Below are 25,028 nucleotides of genomic sequence, written 5' to 3' on the forward strand. Positions count from 1 at the left end.
AAGATCAAATGGCTGAGCAAAAGAAGGAAGTATGAGTAGAGGCACAAGTGACCAAGTAAGACTCAGAAGTAGCATTGCTGAGGAGAAAGGCTGCATGATGAAGTAGGGGAAGAAACCACAGGACAAGGGAGCAATTGTTGGCCAAAAGGAAAGGCTTGCTTGTTATTTTAAGACTTGGCTGGTTGGGCTCCTGAACAGAATAAAAAGTACATGAAAAACACCAGCTTCTGAAGAAAGATGACTCTAGTTTTGAACATGAATCTGAATATACAATTGCAGTTTCTTCAACATATGGGCAAGTAATTCTTGTTTGTTAATAAAAACAAAAACCATCTTACTACCAGTGTCTAACTCTTGTATTTATATGCCTTTATAGATTCTTTAGGACTACACTAGAAAAAAAAATCTATGGTTTGTCTCTATTAAGTCACTCCTTAAATCAACAAATTCAGTCATGATCATTTAGCTTTCCAAGCTATCCTTTTCTGAATTTTTCAGAAGTCCATACAAATCAGAATATAAAAAAAATAGTTAGGGATGCCTGGGTGTCTCAGTCAGTTAAGCATCCAACTTCAGCTCAGGTCAGGATCTTGCGGTTAGTGAGTCCGGGCTCAGCATTGGACTCTGTGCTGACAGTTCAGAGTCTGGAACCTTCTTCGGATTCCCTGTCTCACTCTCTCTCTGCCCCTTCCCTGCTCACACTCTGTCTGTCTTTCTCAAAATAATAAATAAACATTAAAAAAATTTTAAAGTTATTTCTCTTCCAATTTGCACCATACTTATGCATGAAAATCTTTACAGTCTGTGGTATAAAATTTGAGGAGGCTATATAAAACATAAATGGACTTCTATAACAACCTGAATACTACAGCTAGAAAATTCCATCTCCATATTTCTGTATTTTAAAAAATTTTCCGTGTTGTTAATTAATAAAAACCTGAAGTAATATTGAGACAAATATGAAGAAAACAAACACATCCACTTGATTCCACAAAATTTCTGAGGGAATAAAGAAAATTCAAAAAGAAAAAAAAGTAGAATCCTAGGTATGTGATGGTCCTAAATTGAGATAACTGGGGATAAGGCAAATGGAGATGTGAGACGCATGCTGCATTGTCCCTCAATAGTCAACCGTGATAATGGCTCCTTATAAGATTAATTTCTACTCTAAAACCCACAGAACTTCATGGTACTTTATCTTAAATTACAGTAAGGGATGTACAACAGAGTTCATTTGGTTACAGCACCAACTATGCTACGTGGAGATAGGTTAAAAATAATGTTTGATGATAATATGGCTCAAAAAAAGCAAAGTTGAAACCCATCTTTTTTTTTTCTCTTAGGAAACAATGTCTGCATCTCTGAAAGGCTCTAATAGCTCCAAGTTCCAGGTGTCTGAGTTCATCTTGATGGGACTCCCAGGCATTCACAGCTGGCAACACTGGCTCTCTTTACCATTGGCAATACTCTACCTCTCAGCAATTGGTGCTAATATCCTCATCCTCATCACCATCTGCCAGGACCCTGCTCTTCAGCAGCCCATGTACTCTTTCCTAGGCATCCTCTCTGTGGTGGACATGGGCCTGGCCACCACCATCATGCCCAAGATCTTGGCCATCTTCTGGTTTGATGCGAAGGTCATCAGCCTTCCTGAGTGTTTTGCTCAGATCTATGCCATTCACTGCTTTGTGGGCATGGAGTCTGGTATCTTCCTCTGCATGGCTTTTGATAGATACATAGCTATTTGTCACCCTCTTCGCTACCCATCAATTGTCACCAAGGCCTTAATCTTAAGAGCTACTGTGCTCATGGTACTAAGAAACGGTTTGCTTTCCCTTCCAATGCCAGTGCTAGCAGCCCAGCGTAATTATTGTTCCAGGAACGAGATTGAGCACTGCCTGTGCTCTAACCTTGGGGTCACCAGCCTGGCTTGTGATGACAGGAGGCCAAACAGCATCTGCCAATTGGTTCTGGCATGGCTTGTAATGGGGAGTGACCTAGGTCTTATACTATTCTCATACATTTTGATTCTGCGCTCTGTACTTAAACTGAATTCTGCTGAAGCTGCCTCCAAAGCTCTGAGCACTTGTAGCTCCCATCTGATCCTTATCCTATTCTTCTACACTGTTGTTGTAGTGATTTCAGCAACTCATCTGGCAGAAACTAAGGTCCCTTTGGTTCCAGTTCTACTCAATGTGCTGCACAACATCATCCCCCCTTCCCTCAACCCAATGGTTTATGCACTTAGGACTAAAGAACTTAGGGTAGGCTTCCAAAAGGTGTTTTGTTTGAGCTTAGAAAAGAAAACAAAGCACCAGAGACCTTCTCCATGATGTACATGAACTTCAGCTCCTTCTAAGACAGATAGTAGAATTTCAAATATGAAGGGGGAAGTGAATTGCCTTTGAGATATCTTTTTCACATTGTAAAAGCATAAGGATACAACAACAAAAACATTCCAATTAGCTCCAAAATATTGACAAGAGCTGAATATATTGGAGGAGAAGTATTTTCTACCAAACCAAATGGAATAAAAACTAGAATTTATGATTTATATCTCTCCCCGCGAATAAAAATTACCATAACAAAAACACACAACCAAGAAATAAGTGATTGGGACGTGAGTTATAGATCATGCTTGTTTATTGATAGCTGTACCCCGGGAACAATGTCTTTCTGACTGAACAAGTGTCATTCCAGTAATGTGTCTACAGAGGGAGGAATAGAAAATACTTCAGATGAACAAAGCCAAATCAGTCTATGATGGTACTTGGGATGGAATAGGGCAAGATGACAAGACTTCGATAAACAGAACCCAAAAGATACAGATCGATTTACTAAGTCTAAAGATAAAAGCCTATTGGCAATTCTGGCTTTCAATGAAAAACATTTTTTATATTCTAAGGTCATACTTGATGCTTTTATACACACTGAACATTAATACGCTCCTTGAAATTCCAATGCTAAAATTTTAAATTATGAATAAACCATTTACTTTAAACAGAAAATGGAAAAGTCATTTTAGCTAGTTGCCATATGATTTAAGTGTAAATTTGAGAAACTCTCATTTTAAAACTTTCCTTTTGTATTAATAAACTGAGAAAGTGAATAATTGTTTTTATGGTTTGTGTTGTAAAGACACCTTATCAAAGCTGGAAATGAAACAATATGACACAATTAGCTTAGTACACACTATCAAGCTTTTTATTTCCCCAGAGTGACCTTGACCTAAGAGTTTTGTTAGAATTCTCTTTTTCTGATCTTAATATATTCTCCCCAATTGTTTGGTATTCTGTTTACCTAAAATAAATGTGTGTGTGTGTGTGTGTGTGTGTGGCAGTTTTTAAACTTTTGTATATAGTTTTCATTCTGATATACTCTTTTGTACTACATATATATTTTAGAACTTAATTAGAATTATATTTAAATTAATGTGCACTTTATATCATTTATGTTTACTGACAAATCAATATATTCGACTTTTGTCATCTTACTGTTTCTTTGCACTTTCTTTGTATTTTCTTTACCTACTCTATCATTAGAATTCTTTATTCATCTATCTATTCTAATAATCTTGAGGAAGATGTCCTGTATTGCTTTTTCCTGTAATAGTTTTTTATGCCTTCCAAGTAATAATATTTTGGTGATAATTTACTAGTTATAAAATTCAAGTATAAAATGTCATTTGTTTATTTATTTATTTATTTATCCATCTATTAGTTATTTTTTAATGTTTATGTATTTATTTTTAAGAGACAGAGAGTGGGGAAGGGGCAGAAGGAGAAGGAGAGAGAGAATCCCAAGCAGGCTCTACCTTGCCCATGAGGGGCTCGATCTCATGAACCATGAGATCATGACCTGAGTCAAAATCGGGAGTAGGATGCTTAACTGAGTTACCCATGCACCCCAGTAATATCTGAATCTTTTAATTTGTGTTTATTTATTTATTTCGAGAGAGGGAGAGAGAGACAGAGAGAATGAACGGAGGAGGGGCAGAGAGAGAGCGAGAGGGAGAGAGAGAATCCCAAGCAGGCTCCATGCTCAGTGCAGAGACTGATGGCGGGACTCGATCTCACAACCATGAGATCTTGACCTGAGCTGAATTCAAGAGTCACTCACTTAACCAACTGAGCCACCCAGTGCCCCTCCATCTATTATTTATTTTAAAAAAATGTATTGAGTATCTTATATGTTCCGTATGGTTTGCTAGACACTGAGGATGTAATTATAAGTACAAAATGCCCTCAATATCAAGTTTCATTGAATTTTGGAAACTTCTACATTTATATTGATTTTTATAGTATCATGAGGTAAATAAAATGAAAGAATAATTCTTCAAACAAATCAATTCCTTACCTCCAATCATGGCTGTTTGTAACAACATTATTTAAAGATTATTTAGAGGATGTGTCACTATTATCACATCCAAGGGACATTTGAGTCTTTCTGAAGGTTTTCCTTGAAGAATGAATAGGAATTACCTACATTGGAGGGGGACCGACAGGGAGCAACAAAAGGACAGAGGACCTTGTGTCCCAAAACCGAGGGTATCAGTGAGATGTGAGTAGGAAATAGCAAATAGCAACAAGAGGCAACACTGTCATTTTCGTTTCCATCCTTCAGAATCCTATTAATGCTTCAGGTCTAAGAGTACTTGTTCTTTTCTCTTAGAAGCTTCTCCTGAGATGAGCCTGGATACCCATGTGCTCCTATGCCACCAAGTATAACTTTAAGATTGCAACGACATGAGAAGAGGCCCTTGAAGACCATGCTCATCACATGTTCAACTTGTGTTTCCTTGCTATTCCAAATCATGTTACCTTTGGCAAATCTCATCTGTCCTCTCTTGACATCATATATGTTGCAGAATTTCCATGTGACTATTTCCCCTATTTGATGATCTTAAAATAGTCAAAATTTTTTGATGGAGGGTAGAATTAATATTTCCTCTGATGGCACATAGAAGAGAATTTGTTTAGTGGCAAACTCAGTTGCTTTCCATGGCATTTACTTTTGAAAACATGCCAAAATTGCAGTCAGTCTGAAAGAATATACAAATATAGGTATTGAGTACTTGAAATGTTGTAGCATGTTTTACCACACTATCTCCTTCATTTTCTCAGCAATATATTTCATTTTGTTCTTGATAAATTATAATATACAGGTACAATTTCACAATTGCAGTTTGAGGAATCCTAACAACCTGGAATTCACATACCTGTTGACCATATATGGAAAAAGAATATTCACAGCACTTCATAAGAGCTCTCTACATTAGCCATATGTGCAGGTGGTTGTAGATTATTTATTCTCATTGTTATCTAGAATTTCATTGTGGGGTTTTATTTACGCATTCTAGCAATAATGGACATTTAGGCATTTTCCAGTTTTAGATTACTAATATATTACAATTATGCTACAAAGAACATTCTTATGGATGTGTTTTCATAAAATTATGTACGCATTTTTGTTAGGAATGGACCTGATGGTCATACATAAATTCGTCATTAGCAGATAAGCCAAAAATAATTTAAATCTACACTCCTACCCACAGTTGTTCCATGTTTTCACCAATGCTTGGTATTATTAGTCTTTTTTCATCTCAGTGATTTAGTTTGATATGTATTGCTATGTCATGAGAGACTCAATTTCCATAAATTTTCCTAATGACTAGAGAAGTTGGTGCCTATTTACATGTTTAGTGGCACCTTTTTGTTCCTCTTTTGTGAAAAGTGTAAGTAATCTGTCCCATCCCACCCCATTTATTATTATTGTAGAAGTTGAAGATCGTGTTAAGCAATGATGAGAAGACAAAGACAGTTAACAGAGGGTAAATTTGAGTGTGATAGATTTCAAAGTGTTTGCAGAGACTCTTATACCCTGAATTAAAAAGAACACAGTTGGGGTGCCTGGGTGGCTCAAGTAGTTAAGCGTCCAACTCTTGATTTTGGCTAAAGTCATGATCTCACAGTTTGTGAGTTTGAGCCTGACCTTGGGCTCTGTGCTGACAGTGCAGACCTTGCTTGAGATCCTTTCTCTCTCCCTCTCTCTGTGTTCCTCCTGCTTGTGTTCTTTCTCTCAAAATGAATGAATAAACTTTAAAAAATATTTAAAAAAAAGAACATAGCTGAGGAGTAAATTTGGCCTTGAAAATGGAATTGCAAAACTCAATAGTCATTTAATGCTCAGCAAGACAGGTATCTTATACTAAGGACTTGTTCTTGGTCTGGAAAACCTGGGATTCTGAAAAATGGGATGTGGATTCTGGATGGATGCCCATTGAGGATTTGGCTCTGCATATCTCTGAATCATTAAAGAGTTTGGTCTACCCCTTTATTTGTAAGAGCTAGTGCTACCTTAATGCGGGAAGGTGAAGGAAGACACCTCAATGAAGATGTGTGTCTTCTGGTACGGTTATTACCCTCTCAAGGTTTCCAAGCTGGTAACTAAGGTTAAATCTCATTGTGATTATACTATGAGTGAGTTGCAAGAGAAAGATAGTATGTCTTAACAGGAGTCAAGATATTGGAATTTAAGGGTGCTTGATCAAGGAAACCAGAACATAAGACATGAGAGCATAGGAGAAGGGGCATCTGGATAGCTCATTCGGTTAAGGATCTGGCTCTTGATTTGGGCTCAGGTCATGATCTCACAGTTCATTTATTTGTTTATTTTTTAATTAAATTCAAGTTAGTTAGCATACAGCACAGTCTTGGCTCCCAAAGTAGAACCCAGCGATTCATCACTTACATATAACACCCAGTGCTCATCCCAACAAGTACCCTCCTTAATACCCATCACCCATTTAGCCCATCCCCCACCCACTTCCCCTCTAGTAACCCACAGTTTGTTCTCTGTATTTAAGAGTCTCTGATGGTTTACTCCCTCTCTGTTTTTATCTTATTTGTCCTTCCTTTCCCCTGTGTTCATCTGTTTTGTTTCTTAAATTCCACATGTGAGTAAATTCATATGATATTTGTCTTTCTCTGAGTAGTAGACACTTTTTCATCGCTGAGTAGTATACCACCTCATCTTTATCCATTCATCAGTTGATGGACATTTGGTCTATTTCCATAAATTTTCTATTGTTGATAGGGGTGCTATAAACATTGGGGTGCATATGCCCCTTCGAATCAGCATTTTTGTATCCTACTAAATACATAGTAGTGCAATTGCTGGGCTGCAGGGTAGTTCTACTTTTAATTTTTTGAGAAACCTCCATGCTGTTTCCCACAGTGGCTGCACCAGTTTGCATTTCCACCAGCAGTGCAAAAGGGTTCTCCTTTCTCCACATCTTTACCAACATCTGTTGTTTCCTGAGTTGTTCATTTTAGCCATTCTGACAGCTGTGAAGTGGTATCTTTGTGGTTTTGATTTGTATTTCCCTGATGAGGAGTGATGTTGAGCATCTTTTCATGTGTCTGTCGGTCATATGGATGTCTTCTTTAGAAAAGTGTCTATTCATCTCTTCTGCCCATTTCTTCACTGGATTATTTGCTTTATGGGTGCTGAGTTTCATAAGTTCTTTACAGACATTGGATACTAACCCTTTATCCAATACGTCATTTGCAAATATTTTCTTTCATTCCATTCTTTGCCTTTAGTTCCGTTGAATGATGTTTTATTCAATCATAATAACCCTATTTTGGAATGATTAATTATATAATATTAGATGAAAATATCAGTATATGTTGCAGTACATTATCATCATTTTTGTTAAAACATATATAATACCTGCATATCAGCACATTTACATATATATAATTCTGAAATCAGGATAAAAATATAACAGATTCCTTCTGAATTGGAGAACTATAAGTGCTTTTTGATCTCCATTCTTTTTTCTCACGTTTTTAATGTATGTCGGTATTACTTTTTTTCCTATTTTAAACAGATAAACAATTAATTTTTTTTTCAACGTTTATTTATTTTTGGGACAGAGAGAGACAGAGCATGAACGGGGGAGGGGCAGAGAGAGAGGGAGACACAGAATCGGAAACAGGCTCCAGGCTCTGAGCCATCAGCCCAGAGCCTGATGCGGGGCTCGAACTCACGGACCGCGAGATCGTGACCTGGCTGAAGTCGGGCGCTTAACCGACTGCGCCACCCAGGCGCCCCAAACAGATAAACAATTAAAATCAGTAATTTTCCTAAAAATTATTGCTATCGTCATGATTATTTCAGGGTTTTATATTGATCTATTTTTTTCCTAACTTAATATGTAGGTGTAATAAGTCTAAACTTTTGTTCCCCATATTTTTTAGATTGCCATAATTGTCTTTTCTTCTCTTAAAATCTACTCTTGAAATCAATATTACACCATGTGTTAACTAACTAGAGTTTAAATAAAATCTTGAAACAAAAATAAAACTAAACTAGGGACCATGTTTACATCTTTCTTAGCATAGCTTAGAGAGTAGAAAGTTTTAAATAAATAGCCATCAAATGGAAAGATGAAATAATACACGAATAAAAGAAGAAATTAGAAAAAGAATTTGTGTGTGAATGAGAAAAAAACTTCTCTGCTTAAGTGCTTTTGATCTATTTTTCCATTGGACACGGGAGAAAAAGGAAACATAAATGTGTGCTGAATATCGAGTCCTAGTTTTAATTAAAAATAACTTGTGTTTGGGGCGCCTGGGTGGTTCAGTTGGTTAAGCTTTGACTTCAGCTCAGGTCATTATTTCACAGTTCATGAGTTAGAGCCCTGCGTTGGGCTCTGGGCTGACAGATCAGAGCCTGGAGCCTGCTTCAGATTCTGTGTCTCCCTCTCTTTGACCCTCCCCCACTTGTGCTCTGTCTCCCTCTCTGGCAAGAATAAACATTAAAAAATAAATTAAAAAATTAACTTGGGTTCAAGTTTCATAGTTCAAGTTCATATTTCATTCTCTACTTTCCTGTACATATATGCTAACACACAAACACACACATATGAAATTATACACTTATTTATGTATCAATATTTGGGCACTAAGAATGGACAGTTATAGATCTTTTTCTTCCTCCCGCAGAGGTTTAGCTTGATCCCCACACCAACACTTGTGTCTCCAATACTCTGACATGGTCCCTTGGGACACATGACACACATTTTCCTTTAAAGTCTTGGTTCAATAGTACAGATATCAAGGAAGTTGAAGATTGGCTGCTACACATGCACAGTCATTCTAGGATTGTGATTTTTTTTAACAAGATCCTAAATACCTGGACTAGACTGCATTCAGCCCACTTTTTTGCTATCCAGGAGCTAAGGTATTTAAGACATACAAAAGAGGGGCTAGTGACAGAATTTTCTTTCTCTCTCTCTCTCTCTCTCTCTCTCTTTCTTTCTTTCTTTCTTTCCTTTTTTTTTCAATAGGCAGTAAGATAAGGCGAGAGGGGTTTGGGTATATATCAATTGCTTATTATTTTTCCAGAAATAAATCTTCAATTTCATTCACATAATTTGAATGCAGAAATATTGTGTGGGTTTGAGTGTTTTTATTAAATATGCATTTTTCCAAATACGGCATTAAAATTCAGTATAACTTTATTGTGATTATGATCATCTATGTTACATCTCTATCTAAATAGGAATCTTTATGTCAGTGGTCGTGGAAGTTGGACAGGAATCACTCTCACGACAAGGAGAAATGGAAGAACAGTTAGAAAATAGTTCTCCACCATTAGATCAATGACCCGATCACTCTGGCTTCTTACCTGTCCTGCCCCTGTTCCTCAAAATCAGAGTTCAATTTTCCTTTATTATTTTCTAGAGAGACTGAGCTATGGCTTTACTTCATTGTTTTTGGGTAGCAAAAAGCACATGGGTGTGCCTTTGCCACACCCTCATAGGCAAAGAAAAACATGGATGTAAACAATTAAAGATGGTCTTGTGGGGGCGCCTGGGTGGCGCAGGGTGGCGCAGTCGGTTAAGCGTCCGACTTCAGCCAGGTCATGATCTCGGGGTCCGTGAGTTCGAGCCCCGCGTCAGGCTCTGGGCTGATGGCTCGGAGCCTGGAGCCTGTTTCCGATTCTGTGTCTCCCTCTCTCTCTGCCCCTCCCCCGTTCATGCTCTTTCTCTCTCTGTCCCAAAAAAATAAATAAATGTTGAAAAAAAAATTAAAAAAAAAATAAAGATGGTCTTGTGGAAAAACAAATTTTCTTACCTAGGGTTGAAGAATGAGACAGCAGGTGATATCAAAACTGCATTTTGTAAGTTTGGTGATAGTCATGTGTTAATATTACCATTCCAGTAACCCTGTCTACAGGCCAGCATAATATAAGCCAAATTTCCTTGTGGAAGAAATTGAATTCTGATGTGTCAAAAATTTTTTTAATTTGTTTTGAGAAAAGAAAACTGCTTAAATTTGTAGTTAATACTTAGTTCTTTAACTTAAATCTTGGAGAGTTTTGCAAATATATTGAAGTTGGGACCCAAATTATTGTGTAAGCATAAAGCCAGTTTTAGTGACTAAAGCTATGCAGATAAAAAGGAAATTGAGGAGTGTAAAGAGAATGTTTAGCATTTTTTATAAAATACATCCTTCCAAAGAGTGCATCTGTAATCCCAGAAAAATATTTTTAGTTTTCAATTTAGTGGTACTTATGAGTTTTTAAAATATTTATTTATTTTGAGAGACAGCGAGACAGAGAGAGAGAGAGAGAGGCAGGGAGAGAAAATCCCAACCAGCCTCCATGCTGGGAGCAATCAGCCATCAGTGCAGACCCCCTCTCCCAGCCTGACTTCAGGACTGAGAGTTTAGGACTTGAGCTGATATCAAAGGTTGGACGCTCAACCTACTGAGTCACCCAGATAGACCTAGTGGTACTTATGTTTTTCTTGTTTTCTCTACCTGCCTCTTATACACAGGTATATAGTTAAAATGCAATAGATGTAAGGAAATATACTTGGATAAAAAAACATAGTAACTTTTTCTCCAACCCAAGCAGTTCTTTCTGGGTAGAAATCAAGACACTGAACTCATATCGTTCACTCTTGTTATGAGACTCTAACTTCAGAAGCTGTAATATTGCATTGTGCACCTGCTGTTTACAATACAAGTATAGTAACCAATGACTGAACATCACAGTTCAATCATTCAAGAGAGACTGTCCAATGTATTAGAATGGGATAGAGGGAGAAAAGAAGAGTGATCCTTATAGACTAGTTTACACTCAATTTTAATAAGTTATTCAAAGATAATTTTATAAATCTTTTATTGATTACAAGTGTAACTGTGTGTGTATAATTTGTTTTAAATTTATATTTTTCTTGGGGCATCTGGGTGACTCAAGTGGTTAAGTGTCTGAATTTGGCTCAGGTCATGATCTCATGGTATCTGGTTTTGAGCCTGGTGTTGGGCTCTGTGCTGACAGCTCAGAGCCTGGAGCCTGCTTCAGATTCTGTGTCTCCCTCTCTCTCTGCCGCTCCCCTACTCACACTCTGTCTCACTCTCTCTCAAAAATAAATAAACATTAAAAAATTAAATTTATATTTATCTTAATGACATATGTGTAACAAAACTTAGAGTATACAATGTTACCTATAAATATAAATTATGAATTTACTAAGTCTAAAGATAAAAGCTTCTTGGCAGTTCTGTTCTTCAGAGAAACATTTTTTTAAATTGCAAAGGTCGTATTTGTGGTTTTTATACAAATGAAAATTAATACATTCCTTGAAATTCCAAAGCTAAAATTTAAAATGATGAACAAAACATTTCTCTTACACAGAAAATTGAAAGTCACTTTAACAAGCTGACATATGATTTAAGTGTAAATTTGAGAAGCCCTCATTTTAAAACTTTCCCTTTGTATTAATAAACTGAGAAAGTGAATTTAATTGTTTTTATGGTGTGGGTTGTAAAGAAACTGTATCAAACCTGGAAATGAAATAATCTGATACAATTAACTTTAATTACACACTGTCAAGATTTCTATTTTCCCAAAGTGATATTGACCAACAAGTTTTGCTTTGAATTCTCTTTTCCTGACATTAATATATTCTCCCCAATTCTTTGACATCTTGTTTACTTAAAAAGAATACAGATTTTAAACTTTTGTGTATAGCTTTCATTCTGATATACTTTTTTGTAATGCATATGTAAGTTTTAAAGTTAATTAGAGTTATAATTAAATTAATGGGTAGTTCAAATAATTTATATTTACTGACAAACCAATATGTCTCTTCCACTTTTGTCATCTTTTTTTTTCTTTGCACATTCTTTGTATTTCCTTTATTTCCATAGTTTATCATGGGAATGCTTTATTTATTTGTCTTTCCTAATAGTCTTCAGTAAGTTGTTCTTTATTGCTTTTCCTATAGTAGTTACTTTTATGCCTTCCAAGTAATAATATTTAGATTATAGCTACTAATTATAAAATGCAAGTGTAAATGTTATTTGTGTATTTATTTGTGCATTCATTTATCCATCTATTATTCATTTTTTAAATGTGTATTAGTTTCTAAGAGAGAGAGAAAGAGAGAGAGTGCACAAGTGGGGGATGAGTAGAGAGAGAGAATCCCGAGCAAGCTCTGCACTGTTAACACAGATCCCAACACAGGGCTCGATCTCATGAACCATGAGATCATGACCTGAGTCGAAATCAAGAGTAGGATGAGCCACCCAGGCATCCCAGTAATATCTTAATCATTTTTTAATGTTTATTTATTTATTTTGAGGATGGGGAGAGAGAGAGAGAAAGAGGGAGAGAGAGAGAGAGAGAGAGAGAGAGAGAGAGAGAGAGAGAGAAAGAATGATGGGGTAGGGACAGAGAAAAGGGACCGAGAGAATCTCAAGCAGGCTCCAGGTAGGAAACCTTTCCCAGTGAAAAACTCCTGCCATTGCCAGGACATCAGACTATGAGTCTCTGCCCCTGACCACAGTTAAGTACTAAAACCTTGGCATGCTCACACTGGCTAAATCCCAAAGCATCCCATGGAGCATCCCTTTTTTTAAATAAAAAAACTTATTTTTAAATTTATTTATTAATTTTGAGAGAGACAGAGACATCATGATGGGGGGCAGGGTGGGGGCAGAGAGAGAGGAAGTGAGAGAATCTCAAGCAGGATATGTGCTGCCAGCACAGAACCCAATGGGGGGGGGGCGGGGGTTGAACTCATGAAACCATGAGATCATGACCTGAGCTGAAACCGAGTCAGATGCTTAACCAATTAAGCCACCCTGGTACCCCTTTTTTTAAAAAATGTTTTTAAGTTTATTCCAATGGCTCATCCTTAATCTTTTCTTATGTTGTTTTGGCAATATTTTGTACAAGGGATTTACTCTTTTCTCTGTCCTAGGAGGAAATAAAGGCTTGGAGAAGCTTTTCAAAGGGATTAGGGCTAGAATTAGAGAAGATAGGGTTTGTGTGGTGATTTCGAAGTGACCTCGTTTTTAAAACAGCTGCTAGATTGTCTTCAGGATGAATATATTAACTGTCTTACGTAGCAGGATCACACTCCATGTCTTGCCAACCTTTAAGTGCTAAAAAAAATGGAAAATACTTATTTCTTTTCTGTGAACTCAAATCTGCTCCTTCTCTTAACTGTATCACACTAATATCAATCAAGAGAAAACATAAAGATACAAGGCTGTGTCTTTGATATGATGATATATAATAATAAGTGAGTATTTGACAAAAAAACCCAGACCCCATACAGTCAAGTGGGTCACACACGTCCAAGTTCTCGAGATGGAGCTGTGAAGTTGAACTCCTCAGGAGTTCTGACCTAAAAGTCCAGAGTCAAACTACTTTCACCTCCAAGCCTCTTTGTGTCTGTTTGGTTAAAATCTGCGAATACATACAGATAATTTTCGTGTTCACCAAATTACATTACCGTTAAAGAAGGATGATTTCCCCATAATTAGGCGGTACATGTTTATCTAAACAGCAGGCAAGACATTTCTGAGAAAAAAAATGCATCTAGTTGTTAACATGAATCTTCTTTGGTTGGTGATAATATGAGAGAATTTTAATATTTCTTCAGATTTGTTTTTCTATATTTAAAAGTAATTATATAAAAAATAAATCCATAACTGCCTTATGTGCTAGAAGGAATTTAAACTATTTGAAAGAAAGGGTGAGGGCATGGATCATTCTAAGCGAGAGAATACCAGTTTTAGGAATTTCAGATGGCTGAGCAAAGGAAGGAAGCATGAGGCACGAGTGAGCAGGTAAGACTCAGAAGCAGCAACACTCAGGAGACGGGCTGCATGATGAAGTAAGAGGAAGAAACCACAGGAGAAGGGAGCAATTGTTGGCCAAAAGAAAAGGCTGGTTTGTTATTTTCAGGCTTGGCTGGTTGGGATCCTGAATAGAATAAAAAGTACATGAAAAACACCAGCGGGAAGAAAGATGAGTCCAGTTTCGACCATGATGAATCTGAATATACAATGACAGTTTCTTCAATATATGGGCAAGTAATTCTTGTTTGTTAATAAAATCAAAATTAGACTACCTGTGTCTAATTCCTGTATTTGTATGCCTTTGTAGATTCTCTAGGACTAAACTAGAAACAAATTTCTAAGATTTGTCTCTATTAAGTCACTCCTTAAATCAACAAATTCAGTCATGATCACTTAATTTTTCAAGCTAGTCTTTTGTGATCTTCTTAGAAGTCGATATAAAGTCAAATATTAAAAAAAGTTATTCCTCTTCTAATTTGCATCATACTTAAGTTTGAAAATCCTTGAAGTCTGTGATATAAAATTTGTGGAGGCTATATAAAACCTTAATGGACATCTATAGCAACTAGAAATGGTGAAACTACAAAATTTCATCTTCGAAATTCTGCATTTAAAAAGTCTCCTTGTTGTCAGTTAATAAAAATCTGATGCAGTGTTGAGACAATATGAAGAAAACACATATCCACTTGATTCCACAAAATTTCTGAAGAGATGAAGAAAGTTCAAAAGAAAAAAAACTAGAATCTTATTTATGTGATGGTCCCATTTTCTTTTCTTTTTCTTTTCTTTTCTTTTCTTTTCTTTTCTTTTCTTTTCTTTTCTTTTCTTTTCCTTTTCTTTTCTTCTTTTCTTTTCTTTTCTTTTCTTTTCTTTACTTTTCTCTTTCCTTTTTTTTCCTTTCCTTTCCTTCCTTTTCTTTTTTCTTTTCTTTTCTTTTAATTTTATTTAAATCTAGATTAGTTAACATAGTGTAATTATGGTCTCACGAGTAGAATTGAGTAATTCATTACTTACACATAACCTCCAGTGCTCATCCCAACAAGTGCTCTCCTTAATGCTGCGATGGTCCCGAATTGAAATAAATAAGGATAAGGCAAAAAGAGATTTGAGATGCATGCTGAATGTCCCTCGATAGTCAACCGTGATAATTGCTCCTTATAAGTTTAATTTCTACTATAAAACCCCCAGAACTTCATGGTACTTTATCTTAAATTACAGTAAGGGATGTACAACAGAGTTCATTTGGTTACAGCACCAATTATGCTACGTGGAGATAGGTTAAAAATAATGTTTGATGATAATATGGCTCAAAGAAAGCAATGTTGAAACCCATCTTTTTTTTTCTCTTAGGAAACAATGTCTGCATCTCTGAAAGGCTCTAATAGCTCCAAGTTCCAGGTGTCTGAGTTCATCTTGATGGGACTCCCAGGCATTCACAGCTGGCAACACTGGCTCTCTTTACCATTGGCAATACTCTACCTCTCAGCAATTGGTGCTAATATCCTCATCCTTGTCACCATCTGCCAGGACCCTGCTCTTCAGCAGCCCATGTACTCTTTCCTAGGCATCCTCTCTGTGGTGGACATGGGCCTGGCCACCACCATCATGCCCAAGATCTTGGCCATCTTCTGGTTTGATGCGAAGGTCATCAGCCTTCTTGAGTGTTTTGCTCAGATCTATGCCATTCACTGCTTTGTGGGCATGGAGTCTGGTATCTTCCTCTGCATGGCTTTTGATAGATACATAGCTATTTGTCACCCTCTTCGCTACCCATCAATTGTCACCGAGACCTTAATCTTAAGAGCTACTGTGTTCATGGTACTAAGAAACGGTTTGCTTTCCCTTCCAATGCCAGTGCTAGCAGCCCAGCGTAATTATTGTTCCAGGAACGAGATTGAGCACTGTCTGTGCTCTAACCTTGGGGTCACCAGCCTGGCTTGTGACGACTGGAGGCCAAACAGCATCTGCCAATTGGTTCTGGCATGGCTTGGAATGGGGAGTGACCTAGGTCTTATAATATTGTCATACATTTTGATTCTGCGCTCTGTACTTAAACTGAATTCTGCTGAAGCTGCCTCCAAAGCTCTGAGCACTTGTAGCTCCCATCTCATCCTTATTCTATTCTTCTACACTGTTGTTGTAGTGATTTCAGTAACTCATCTGGCAGAAACTAAGGTCCCTTTGGTTCCAGTTCTACTCAATGTGCTGCACAACATCATCCCCCCTTCCCTCAACCCTATGGTTTATGCACTTAGGACTAAAGAACTTAGGGCAGGCTTCCAAAAGGTGTTTTGTTTGAGCTTAGAAAAGAAAACAAGGCACCAGAGACCTTCTCCATGATGTACATGAACTTCAGCTAATTTCAAATATGATGGGAAACATGAATGCCTTTGAGATATCTTTTTCACATTGTAAAACCATCTGAAAACAACAACAACAACAACAAAAAATATTCACAGTAGCTCCAAAATATTGATAAGAGTTGGATAAATTTGAGAGTAGGAAAGACTTTCTACCAAAACAATCAAATGGAATAAAAACTAGAATATAATATTTATATCTCTCCTAAATTAAAATGTAATATAATAACAAAAGCACACTCACACACAACCAAAGAAATAAATGATCTATAACTTGAGTTATAGATCATGTTTGTTTATTGATAACCATTCCTTAGGAGCAACGTCTGTCTGTCTGAACAAGTGTCATTCCAGTAATGTGCCTGCAGAGGGAGGAATAGAAAATACTTCAGATGAGCAAAGCCCAATCAGTCTATGATGTGGCTTAGGATAGAACAGGGCCATATGACCAAACCTGGATAAACATAACTCAAAGGATACAGATGAGTAGGGAGATACAAGGTGGAGAGAGAGTGCGACAGAGACAGACAGAGACAGAGACAGAGGGAGAATGAGAGAAAGAGAAATATAGATGTACACAAGAACCTATCTTTTGTTCCATTTGCCTTTCCAGATCTGCTATCCACCCTTTCTGCAGTGTTCTATACCCTAAAGGTCTTAAGCTCATATACTGTGTAGCCTGGGCTCCTTTTTTCCCAGCACCAGGTTAAATTGTACCAATGGGAATCACTGGCAGGAGATTCGAGTGCAAGAAGAGAGTTTCGTTATTTATTCTTCTCCTAGCCCACTTTGACATTGGGGTTCTGGCTGGATGTGCCAATGAAGCATTCGCCACGTAGCCCATCTGCAATAGCTATAGCTTGTATGGTTTTACCCAAGAATATTTTTAAAATCTTCTCTTCCCTATGTTGGACAAGAGCACAATCAAGTCATTATGTTGGTCTCCACTATTTTTTTCAACATCCATTTTTGTTTCCTTCACCTCAACTACAAGCCAGTTAATGGCAACTTCATTTAATTCTCCTGAGACTCTCATTTGTGTGTACCTTTTGTCTCTTGCTGAGACTCTGAATGACTCATGAGCTTTACTTAAACCACCACCACATCTAATGCAACTACTCCTCTGCCATGACTAATAGGATGTAGGCAGCATGAAGAGGTGAGAAGCAGATCTACAGATAGAAATAAAGAAGTCTGTAAGGCAACAGGCAGGTCCAGGATATTTATCCCAGTGAAAAACCTTTCCCTGGAAACATTCTTCTCTTTTCTATGATGCTAAAACCAATGAAGAGCAAAAATAAGGCTTACCTTAATATGTCATGAATCTCATTATGATCTGGGCTTGTTTCCACTGATCCTATGATTAGAGTATCATTAAGTAGCTGGCATATTTTATGGATTATCTCATAAAAATTGAGGATTAGTTTGGGGCACAGGCCTACCACATGTTAATAGTTCTATTCCATACCATATACTGTCACTCATCTTACAGTTAAATATTAAAAGTAAATTCTGGATTCCCACATAAACTTGAATTTATTTATTTTCATTTAAATGCTGATAGAAAAAAATACCCAATTTCCAGAGGACTCATGAAACCCTTTATGGTTAAGATGACAGAGCAGCATGGAGACCCTCAGGTTGTTTCGTCCCTGAAAGTTACCTAGATTCACACAAAACAATTTTGTACACCTAAGAAATTGATCTGAGGATAGCACAAAAATCTGCATAACTTGAGCCACAGAGCTTGGAAGTGCGTGGTGTGGAGAGGTGAACTGAGGGAGAGAAAAGCCACAGAGGTAGGGAGGTGTTTTGGGGAAGAGAGGACAGAGAATGGGGGAGAGTGTGGTGCATCAGGAGAGTGTAGGAAAAACACTCCCTGAAAGTAGTTGGAGAGAAAGACAGAGAACAAGTGAAAACACTTGCAGGTGATTGAACAAGAGATCTGTTCCCCAAAGCCACTGATGGGGAGAAAGGAGGGGGTTTCACTTCTCCCAGGAGTGCAGAGTCTGAAGTTTTAGAATTCAGTGTCTGGCAGTGCTCTGGTGAGGAAGTAGGGTGAATCCTCAGGTTCCAGTTTGTGTGGTGTGAGGGGTCCACTTGCCATGAAGGGAGGAGTGGTTTTCCTGCTTGGAGTGCATTTAGTTGAGGCCATATGGCCTCCCCACAGGCAAAAGTCCCAGGGGACCCCTGAAAGCAGCCAGATTTGCTGGTATTGGGACGAAGAAGCCAGAGTGTGGTATAACCAGGCACCGACTGTGTGTTGTGCATGCCATAATCTCTGACCCTCTACCACTGGGCAACAGCACAAGACATTGCTCAGCAAGACCCTCCCCCGGAGAACCAGCATGGGTCTAAGCTGCAGGGGGTCTCTGAAGTATGGAGTTTTGAAACACAATACCATCTGAGATAAAACTCTGGGAGTGCCACCTGGTAGGCAGATGACTTGGACAGGAATAGGATAGAGTTGGGGAGTGGATGAAGTCCTGACACAAAGAAGGGCTGCTTTATGGTGGGTTGATGAGAGCAGGAAGTTCCCATGCCAGAGACTAGGGAGCTGGGAGAAGCCACTTCCACCTTTCCCATGTACACATGCACGCACCTGCACATGCATGGGCATGTGCACCACACTGATCTATCCCAGGAAGCTAAGCAGCTCCATCTAGTGGAGAACAGAGCTGTTACACCAAGCCCCATCCACCTGCGCCCTCCAAGACATCCAGAAAACAAGCACAAGTCCCTCCACCTGCTTGATATATGAACTATAGAGAGCTTCATAGTTTCAATTCTAGGGGAAACTGAATTTAACTTTATTTAGGTCTCATTCTGTTTGCTGGTTCATTTGTTTTCTTGGGTTTTTTTTTTTGCTTCTGTTTTGGTTTAAATTGTTTTTTCCCTTTCTTTTCTTTTTCTTGGATACAGAAATAGAAAATTTTATTTTTATTTTCTTTTTTAAATTTTAATTTTTTATTATTTTTTACTTTATTTTTATTTTTCGAATTTTTTATTCCATTTCATTTTCTTTATTTCATTTTATCCTATTTTTTTAAACATTTATTTATTATTGAGAGACAGAGAGACACAGAGCGTGAGCAAGGGAGGAGTAGAGAGAGAGGGGGAGAAACAGAATCTGAAGTAGGCTCCAGGCTCCGAGCTGTCAGCACAGAGCCTGACATGGGGCTCAAACTCACAAACTGCAAGATTGTGACCTGCGCCGAAGTTGGTTGCTTAATCAACTGAGCCACCCAGGAGCCCCATTTTATTCTATTTTATTATACAATTTTTTAATTAAAAATTTTTTCTTACTTTTTTTTCCTTTCTTGCTTCTCTTTCCCCTTTTTCTCTACTCTATCACGCTTCTTTCAACAAGAAAACCAAAACACTACTAGGATGTAGCTTCCTTTATTTGATGTTGCGGTTTGTTTTTATTTTTTTAATGTTTATTTTATTTTTGAGATAGAGAGACAGAGCACAAGCAGGGCAAGGGCAGAGAGAGAGGGAGACACAGAACCGGAAGCAGGCTCCAGGCTCTGAGCTGTCAGAACAGCCCTTGTGGGGCCTGAACCCACAAACCATGAGATCATGTCCTGAGCTAAAGTCAGATACCCAACTAACTGAGCCACCCAGGTGCCCTATTTTTAGTTTTTTAATTGTATTTTTTTATTTTGTTAATTTTTTCATCCTACAAAATGAAGGCATTCACTCCAAAAGAAAGAACAGGAACAAATGACAGCCAGCAGCTTAATCAACACAGATGTAAGCAAAATGTATGAATTAGAATTTAGAACCATGATAATAAGAATACTAGCTACAGTTGAAAAAAGCATTAAATCTCTAGAGTTAAAAGAATTAAAAATGCTATACTGAGATGCAATCTCAAATGTATGCCATGATGGCAAGGATGGATGAAGCAGAGCAGTGAATGAGAAATATAGAAGACAAAATTATGAAGAATAATGAAGCAGAAAAAAAGAGGGAAAGAAAAACAAAAGAGCATGATACAAGACTTAGAGAACTCAGTTACCTATAAAAAGGCATAATATCTGAATCATAGGAGTCCCAGAAGATGAAGAGAGAAAAAAAAGGGGGGAAGGTTTATATGAGCAAATTATAGTGGAAAAAATGTCCTAATCTGGGGAAGGACACAGACATCAAAATCCAAGAAGTTCAGAGAACTCCCATTAGATTCAACAAAAACCTACCATCAACAAGGGATATTATAGTCCAATTCACAAAATACACAGACAAGGAAAGAATCATGAAAACAGCAAGAGAAAAAAAAGTCCTTACCCTATAAGGGAAGACAGATCAGGTTAGCAGCAGATGTGTCCACAGAAACTTAAGCTGTAGGAGTGGCAGGATATATTCAACGTGCTGAATCAGAAAAATCTGCAACCAAGAATTCTTTATCCAGCAAGGCCATCATTCAAAATAGAAGGAAAGATCAGAGTTTCCCAGACAAACAGAAACTAAAAGAGTTCATGACCACTAAACCAGTCCTGCTATAAATTTTAAGGGGGACTCTGTGACGGGAGAAAAGACAAAACAATATTAAAAAAGACCAAAAGCAACACAGACTAGAAAGGACCAGAGAACACCACCAGAAACTCCAATTCTTCCCATTTTTTTACTGGATTATTGTTTTTTGGGGGTTGAGTTTGAAAAGTCCTTTATAGACTTTGGATACTAACCCTTATCAGTTACGTCATTTGCAAATATCTTCTCTCATTCTATGGTTGCCTTTTAGTTTTGTTGGATGACCTTTTATTCAATCAAAATAACTCAATTTTGGAATGACTAATTATATAATATTGGATAAAAATACCAGCCTATGTTATAGTATATTATCATCTTTTTTGTTAAAACATACATAATACATGCATATCAATACATGTACATATATGTAGTTTTAAAATCAGGATAAAAATATACCAGATTCTTTCTAGGTTGTAGAACTATAAGTGCTTTTTGATCTCCTTTAAAACACCTTTCGATTTTGCCAAATTATTCAATGTATGCTGGTATTACTTTTATCTATTTTAAATAGATAAAAAATTAAAACTAGTTATGTTTTTAAAAATTATCACTACCGTCATGATTATTTCAGGGTTTTATATTGATCTAATTTTCCTAACTTAATATGTGGGTGTAATAAGCCTAATCTTTTGGTGACTTTCTTTTTTATATTGCCATAAGAGTCATCATTTGTCTCCCTTAAAAGTAAGCTTTTAAACCAGGGGCCATCACTTATATGTAAGTGATGAATCAGTAAATTCTATTCCTGAAGCCAATATTACACTATATTTTAACTAACTAGAGTTTAAATAAAATCTTGAAACAAACAAAAAATAAACCAGGGATCATGTTTACATATTTCCTACCATAGCTTAGAAAATAGAAAGTTTTCAATAAACAGTCATCAAAGGAAAGATGAAATAATACATGAATAAAAGAAGAAATTATAAAATGAATTAGTGTGTGAATGAAAAACTTCTCTGCTTAAGTGCTTTTGATCTATTTTTCCATAGGACAGTGAGGGGGGAAAATAAAATATAAATGTGTGATAAATATCAAGTCCTACTTTTATGTAAAAATATCTTGTGCTCATTTTCAGTCTCTACCTTCCTGTACATACATGCTAACACACAAACACACACATATGAGATTATTCACTTATTTATATATCAATATTTGGGCACTAAGAATGGAAAGTTATAGCTCTTTTTCCTCCTCCCACAGAGGATAGCTTGATCCCCACACGAACACTTGTGTTTCCAATACTCTGACATGGTCCCTTGGGACACATAACACACATTTTCCTTTAAAGTCTTGGTTCAATAGTGCAAATATCAAGGAAGTTAAGGATAGGCTGCTGCACATGCACATTTATTCTAGGGTTGTGATTTATTTTAACAAGATCTTAAATACCTGGACTAGACTGCATTCAGCCCACTGTTTTGCTACCCAGGAACTAAGGTATTTAAGACATACAAAAGAAGGGCTAGTGACAAGATTTCTTTCTTTCTTTCTTTCTTTCTTTCTCTCTTTCTTTCTTTCTTTCTTTCTTTCTTTCTTTCTTTCTTCTTTTTTTCTTTCCTTCTTTTCTTCCTTCCTTTTGTCTTTCTTTCTTTTTTTCTTCCTGTCTGTATTTGTTTCTGTCTTTCTGATTGTCAGTAAGATAAAGTGGAGGAGGGTTTGTGTATATATCAACTGCTTATTATTTTTCCAGAAATAAATCTTTGATTTCATTCACACAATTTGAATGCAGAAATATTGTGTGGGATTGGGTGTTTTTATTAAATATGTATTTTTCAAACTATGGCATTAAGATTCAGCATAATGCTATTGTGATTATGATTTTCTGTGTTATATCTCTATATAAATAGGAATCTTTATTTCAGTGGTGGTGGAAGTTGGGCATGAATCACTCTCATGACAATGAGAAATGGAAGAACAGTTAGAAAATAGTTCTCCACCATTAGATCAATGACCAGATTGCTCCTGCTTCTTACCTGTCCTGCCCCTGTTTCTCAAAATCAGAGTGCAATTTTCCTTTATTATTTTCTAGTGAGACTGAGCTATGACTTTATTCCATTGTGTCCGGGTAGTAAAAGCCACATGGACCAAACAACTCTCATATGAAAAGAAAAACATGGATATAAAAACAAATTTTCTTACCTATAGGGTTGAAGAATGAGGATATACTACAGGTAATATCAACTACATTTTATAAGTTTGTTGATAGTCATGTATTAATATTACTATTCCAGTAATTCTGTCTATAAGCCAGCATAATATAAGTCAAATTTCCTTGTGGAAGAAACTGAATTCTGTTGTATCAAAATTATTTTGATTGAATGATAAAACTGCCTAAATTTGTAGTTAATACTTAAGTATTTAATTTGGATCTTGAAGAGTTTTGCAAATATATTGAAAATGGGAACTAGTTATTGTGTGAGAATAAAGCCAGTTTTAGTGACTACAGCTATACAGATAAAAAGGAGATTGAGGAGTATAAAAGGAATGCTTATCAAAGGAATGTTTATCTAGTATTTTTTAAAAATACATCTTTCCAAAAAGTGCAATTGTAATCCCATAAAAATATTTTCAGTTTTCAATTTAGTGGTATATATATATATATTTTTAAATGTTTATTTATTTATTTTGAGAAAGAGAGGGAGGGGCAGAGAGATAGAAAGAGAAAATCCCAAGCGGGCTTCATGCTGGCAGTGGTCAGCTGTGTTGTTTTCAAATTTTTCCCTACTCCAAATACCAAAGAGGATGTGTATTTTATATTTCACATTTAGCTCTTATATTTTTCTAAACCTGTTTTTGTGTATGATATGATTTAGGGAACAAGGTGTGTTTCTTTTTTCTCTCAACACACATCCATTGACTCAATAATATTGAAAATATAATACTGAAAATATCTTTTTTTAAGGTAAGTTCTAGTCCCACCATGGGGCTTGAACTCTCGACTCTGAGATCAAGAGTCTCAACCTCTACCGACTGAGCTAGCCAGATGACCCTTGAAAATGCAATTTTTGTTCTTAATCTGTTTCCTCTGTCATTAATTAGGTGGCTTAATGTGTGTTTCAGTATCTGGTTTCTGGACTCTGTATTTCTTACAATAATATTTTTATCAGTATTTAAAAGGATAGGTAATCTATTTGTAAGGAAGTTACATAAATTGTCCACATGTATACCTTTAGGAATTGGAAAGATGGGGTTAAAATCCATGTATTTCACCAAGACCCTACTTTTATTGTACTGACATGATCTTAGAGACATTGAAAGATCAAAAACACCTCAAGGAGATTAAGTGAATTACAAAAATCAGCTCTGGGGTCCAGGTGTTCTGCCTAATAAATTGGTGAAATTTCTACCATATTAGTTGACAATTTTCTATGGAAAATCATATGCACCTTTTCCTATTTCTAGTTATTATAGGGTTACTGGGAAGGTGATTAAAGAAAACCAATCAGGTTGTTTGGCAACTTTGGCCAGAGGTCCTTTCCTTTCAGGAAACAGAAATTTTACATAAATTGCTTGTTTGTGGAGTCTGCTAAATAAATGATTACCTGCAAGTTTAATCAGCTTCAATCTTCCATTAATTCTTATTTTGCTTACCTAGTGAGCAAAGACCACAATATCTCAAAGTTTTTCATATCCTTCTGCCCTCATTGCTGGGGATGAGGTGGTGGTGGTAGAGGTAGAGAGTATTCCCATGAGGGGTAGGAGGAAGATTCTGATTTTCTCGTTGCTTAATAAGTTTTTAAAGCACCTTGGAGTAAATTCCTGACCCTTTGGATTCTTGTGAGTTCTTTAGTATTTCCTTTCCATTAACAAGGAATTCGCTATTATCATTACAAGATTCTTTATGATCTAGCTCCTGGGCAAATGTCCAGGTTATCATTTGTTCCTTTCATACAAGTGAATTCTCATAGACTTGATCGTTTTGATTTCTTTTTATTGATTTCTTTATGTGTTTGTTTTGATT

At 36.7% G+C, this 25,028-nt stretch overlaps 2 protein-coding genes across 2 annotated transcripts; both read left to right on the forward strand.

The window, feature by feature from the left end:
* Positions 1–1,349: 1,349 nt before the first annotated feature.
* Positions 1,350–2,333, forward strand: LOC105259990 (olfactory receptor 56B1-like). Its single transcript, XM_011279814.3, has one exon. It carries the CDS (start codon positions 1,350–1,352, stop codon positions 2,331–2,333), a length of 984 nt encoding a protein of 327 aa, XP_011278116.3.
* Positions 2,334–15,524: 13,191 nt separating this feature from the next.
* Positions 15,525–16,508, forward strand: LOC101083291 (olfactory receptor 56B1-like). Its single transcript, XM_003992902.4, has one exon. The coding sequence runs from the start codon at positions 15,525–15,527 to the stop codon at positions 16,506–16,508; it is 984 nt and encodes a 327-aa protein (XP_003992951.3).
* The last annotated feature ends 8,520 nt before the right edge of the window (positions 16,509–25,028 follow it).

The sequence above is a fragment of the Felis catus genome, chromosome D1, assembly GCF_018350175.1.
Source record: "Felis catus isolate Fca126 chromosome D1, F.catus_Fca126_mat1.0, whole genome shotgun sequence".
NCBI classification, from domain to species: Eukaryota; Metazoa; Chordata; class Mammalia; order Carnivora; family Felidae; genus Felis; species Felis catus.

What these genes read in the sequence shown, in the direction of transcription:
- LOC105259990 (XM_011279814.3), top strand. Translation starts at nt 1,350, where the DNA reads ATGTCTGCATCTCTGAAAGGCTCTAATAGCTCCAAGTTCCAGGTGTCT.
- LOC101083291 (XM_003992902.4), top strand. Translation starts at nt 15,525, where the DNA reads ATGTCTGCATCTCTGAAAGGCTCTAATAGCTCCAAGTTCCAGGTGTCT.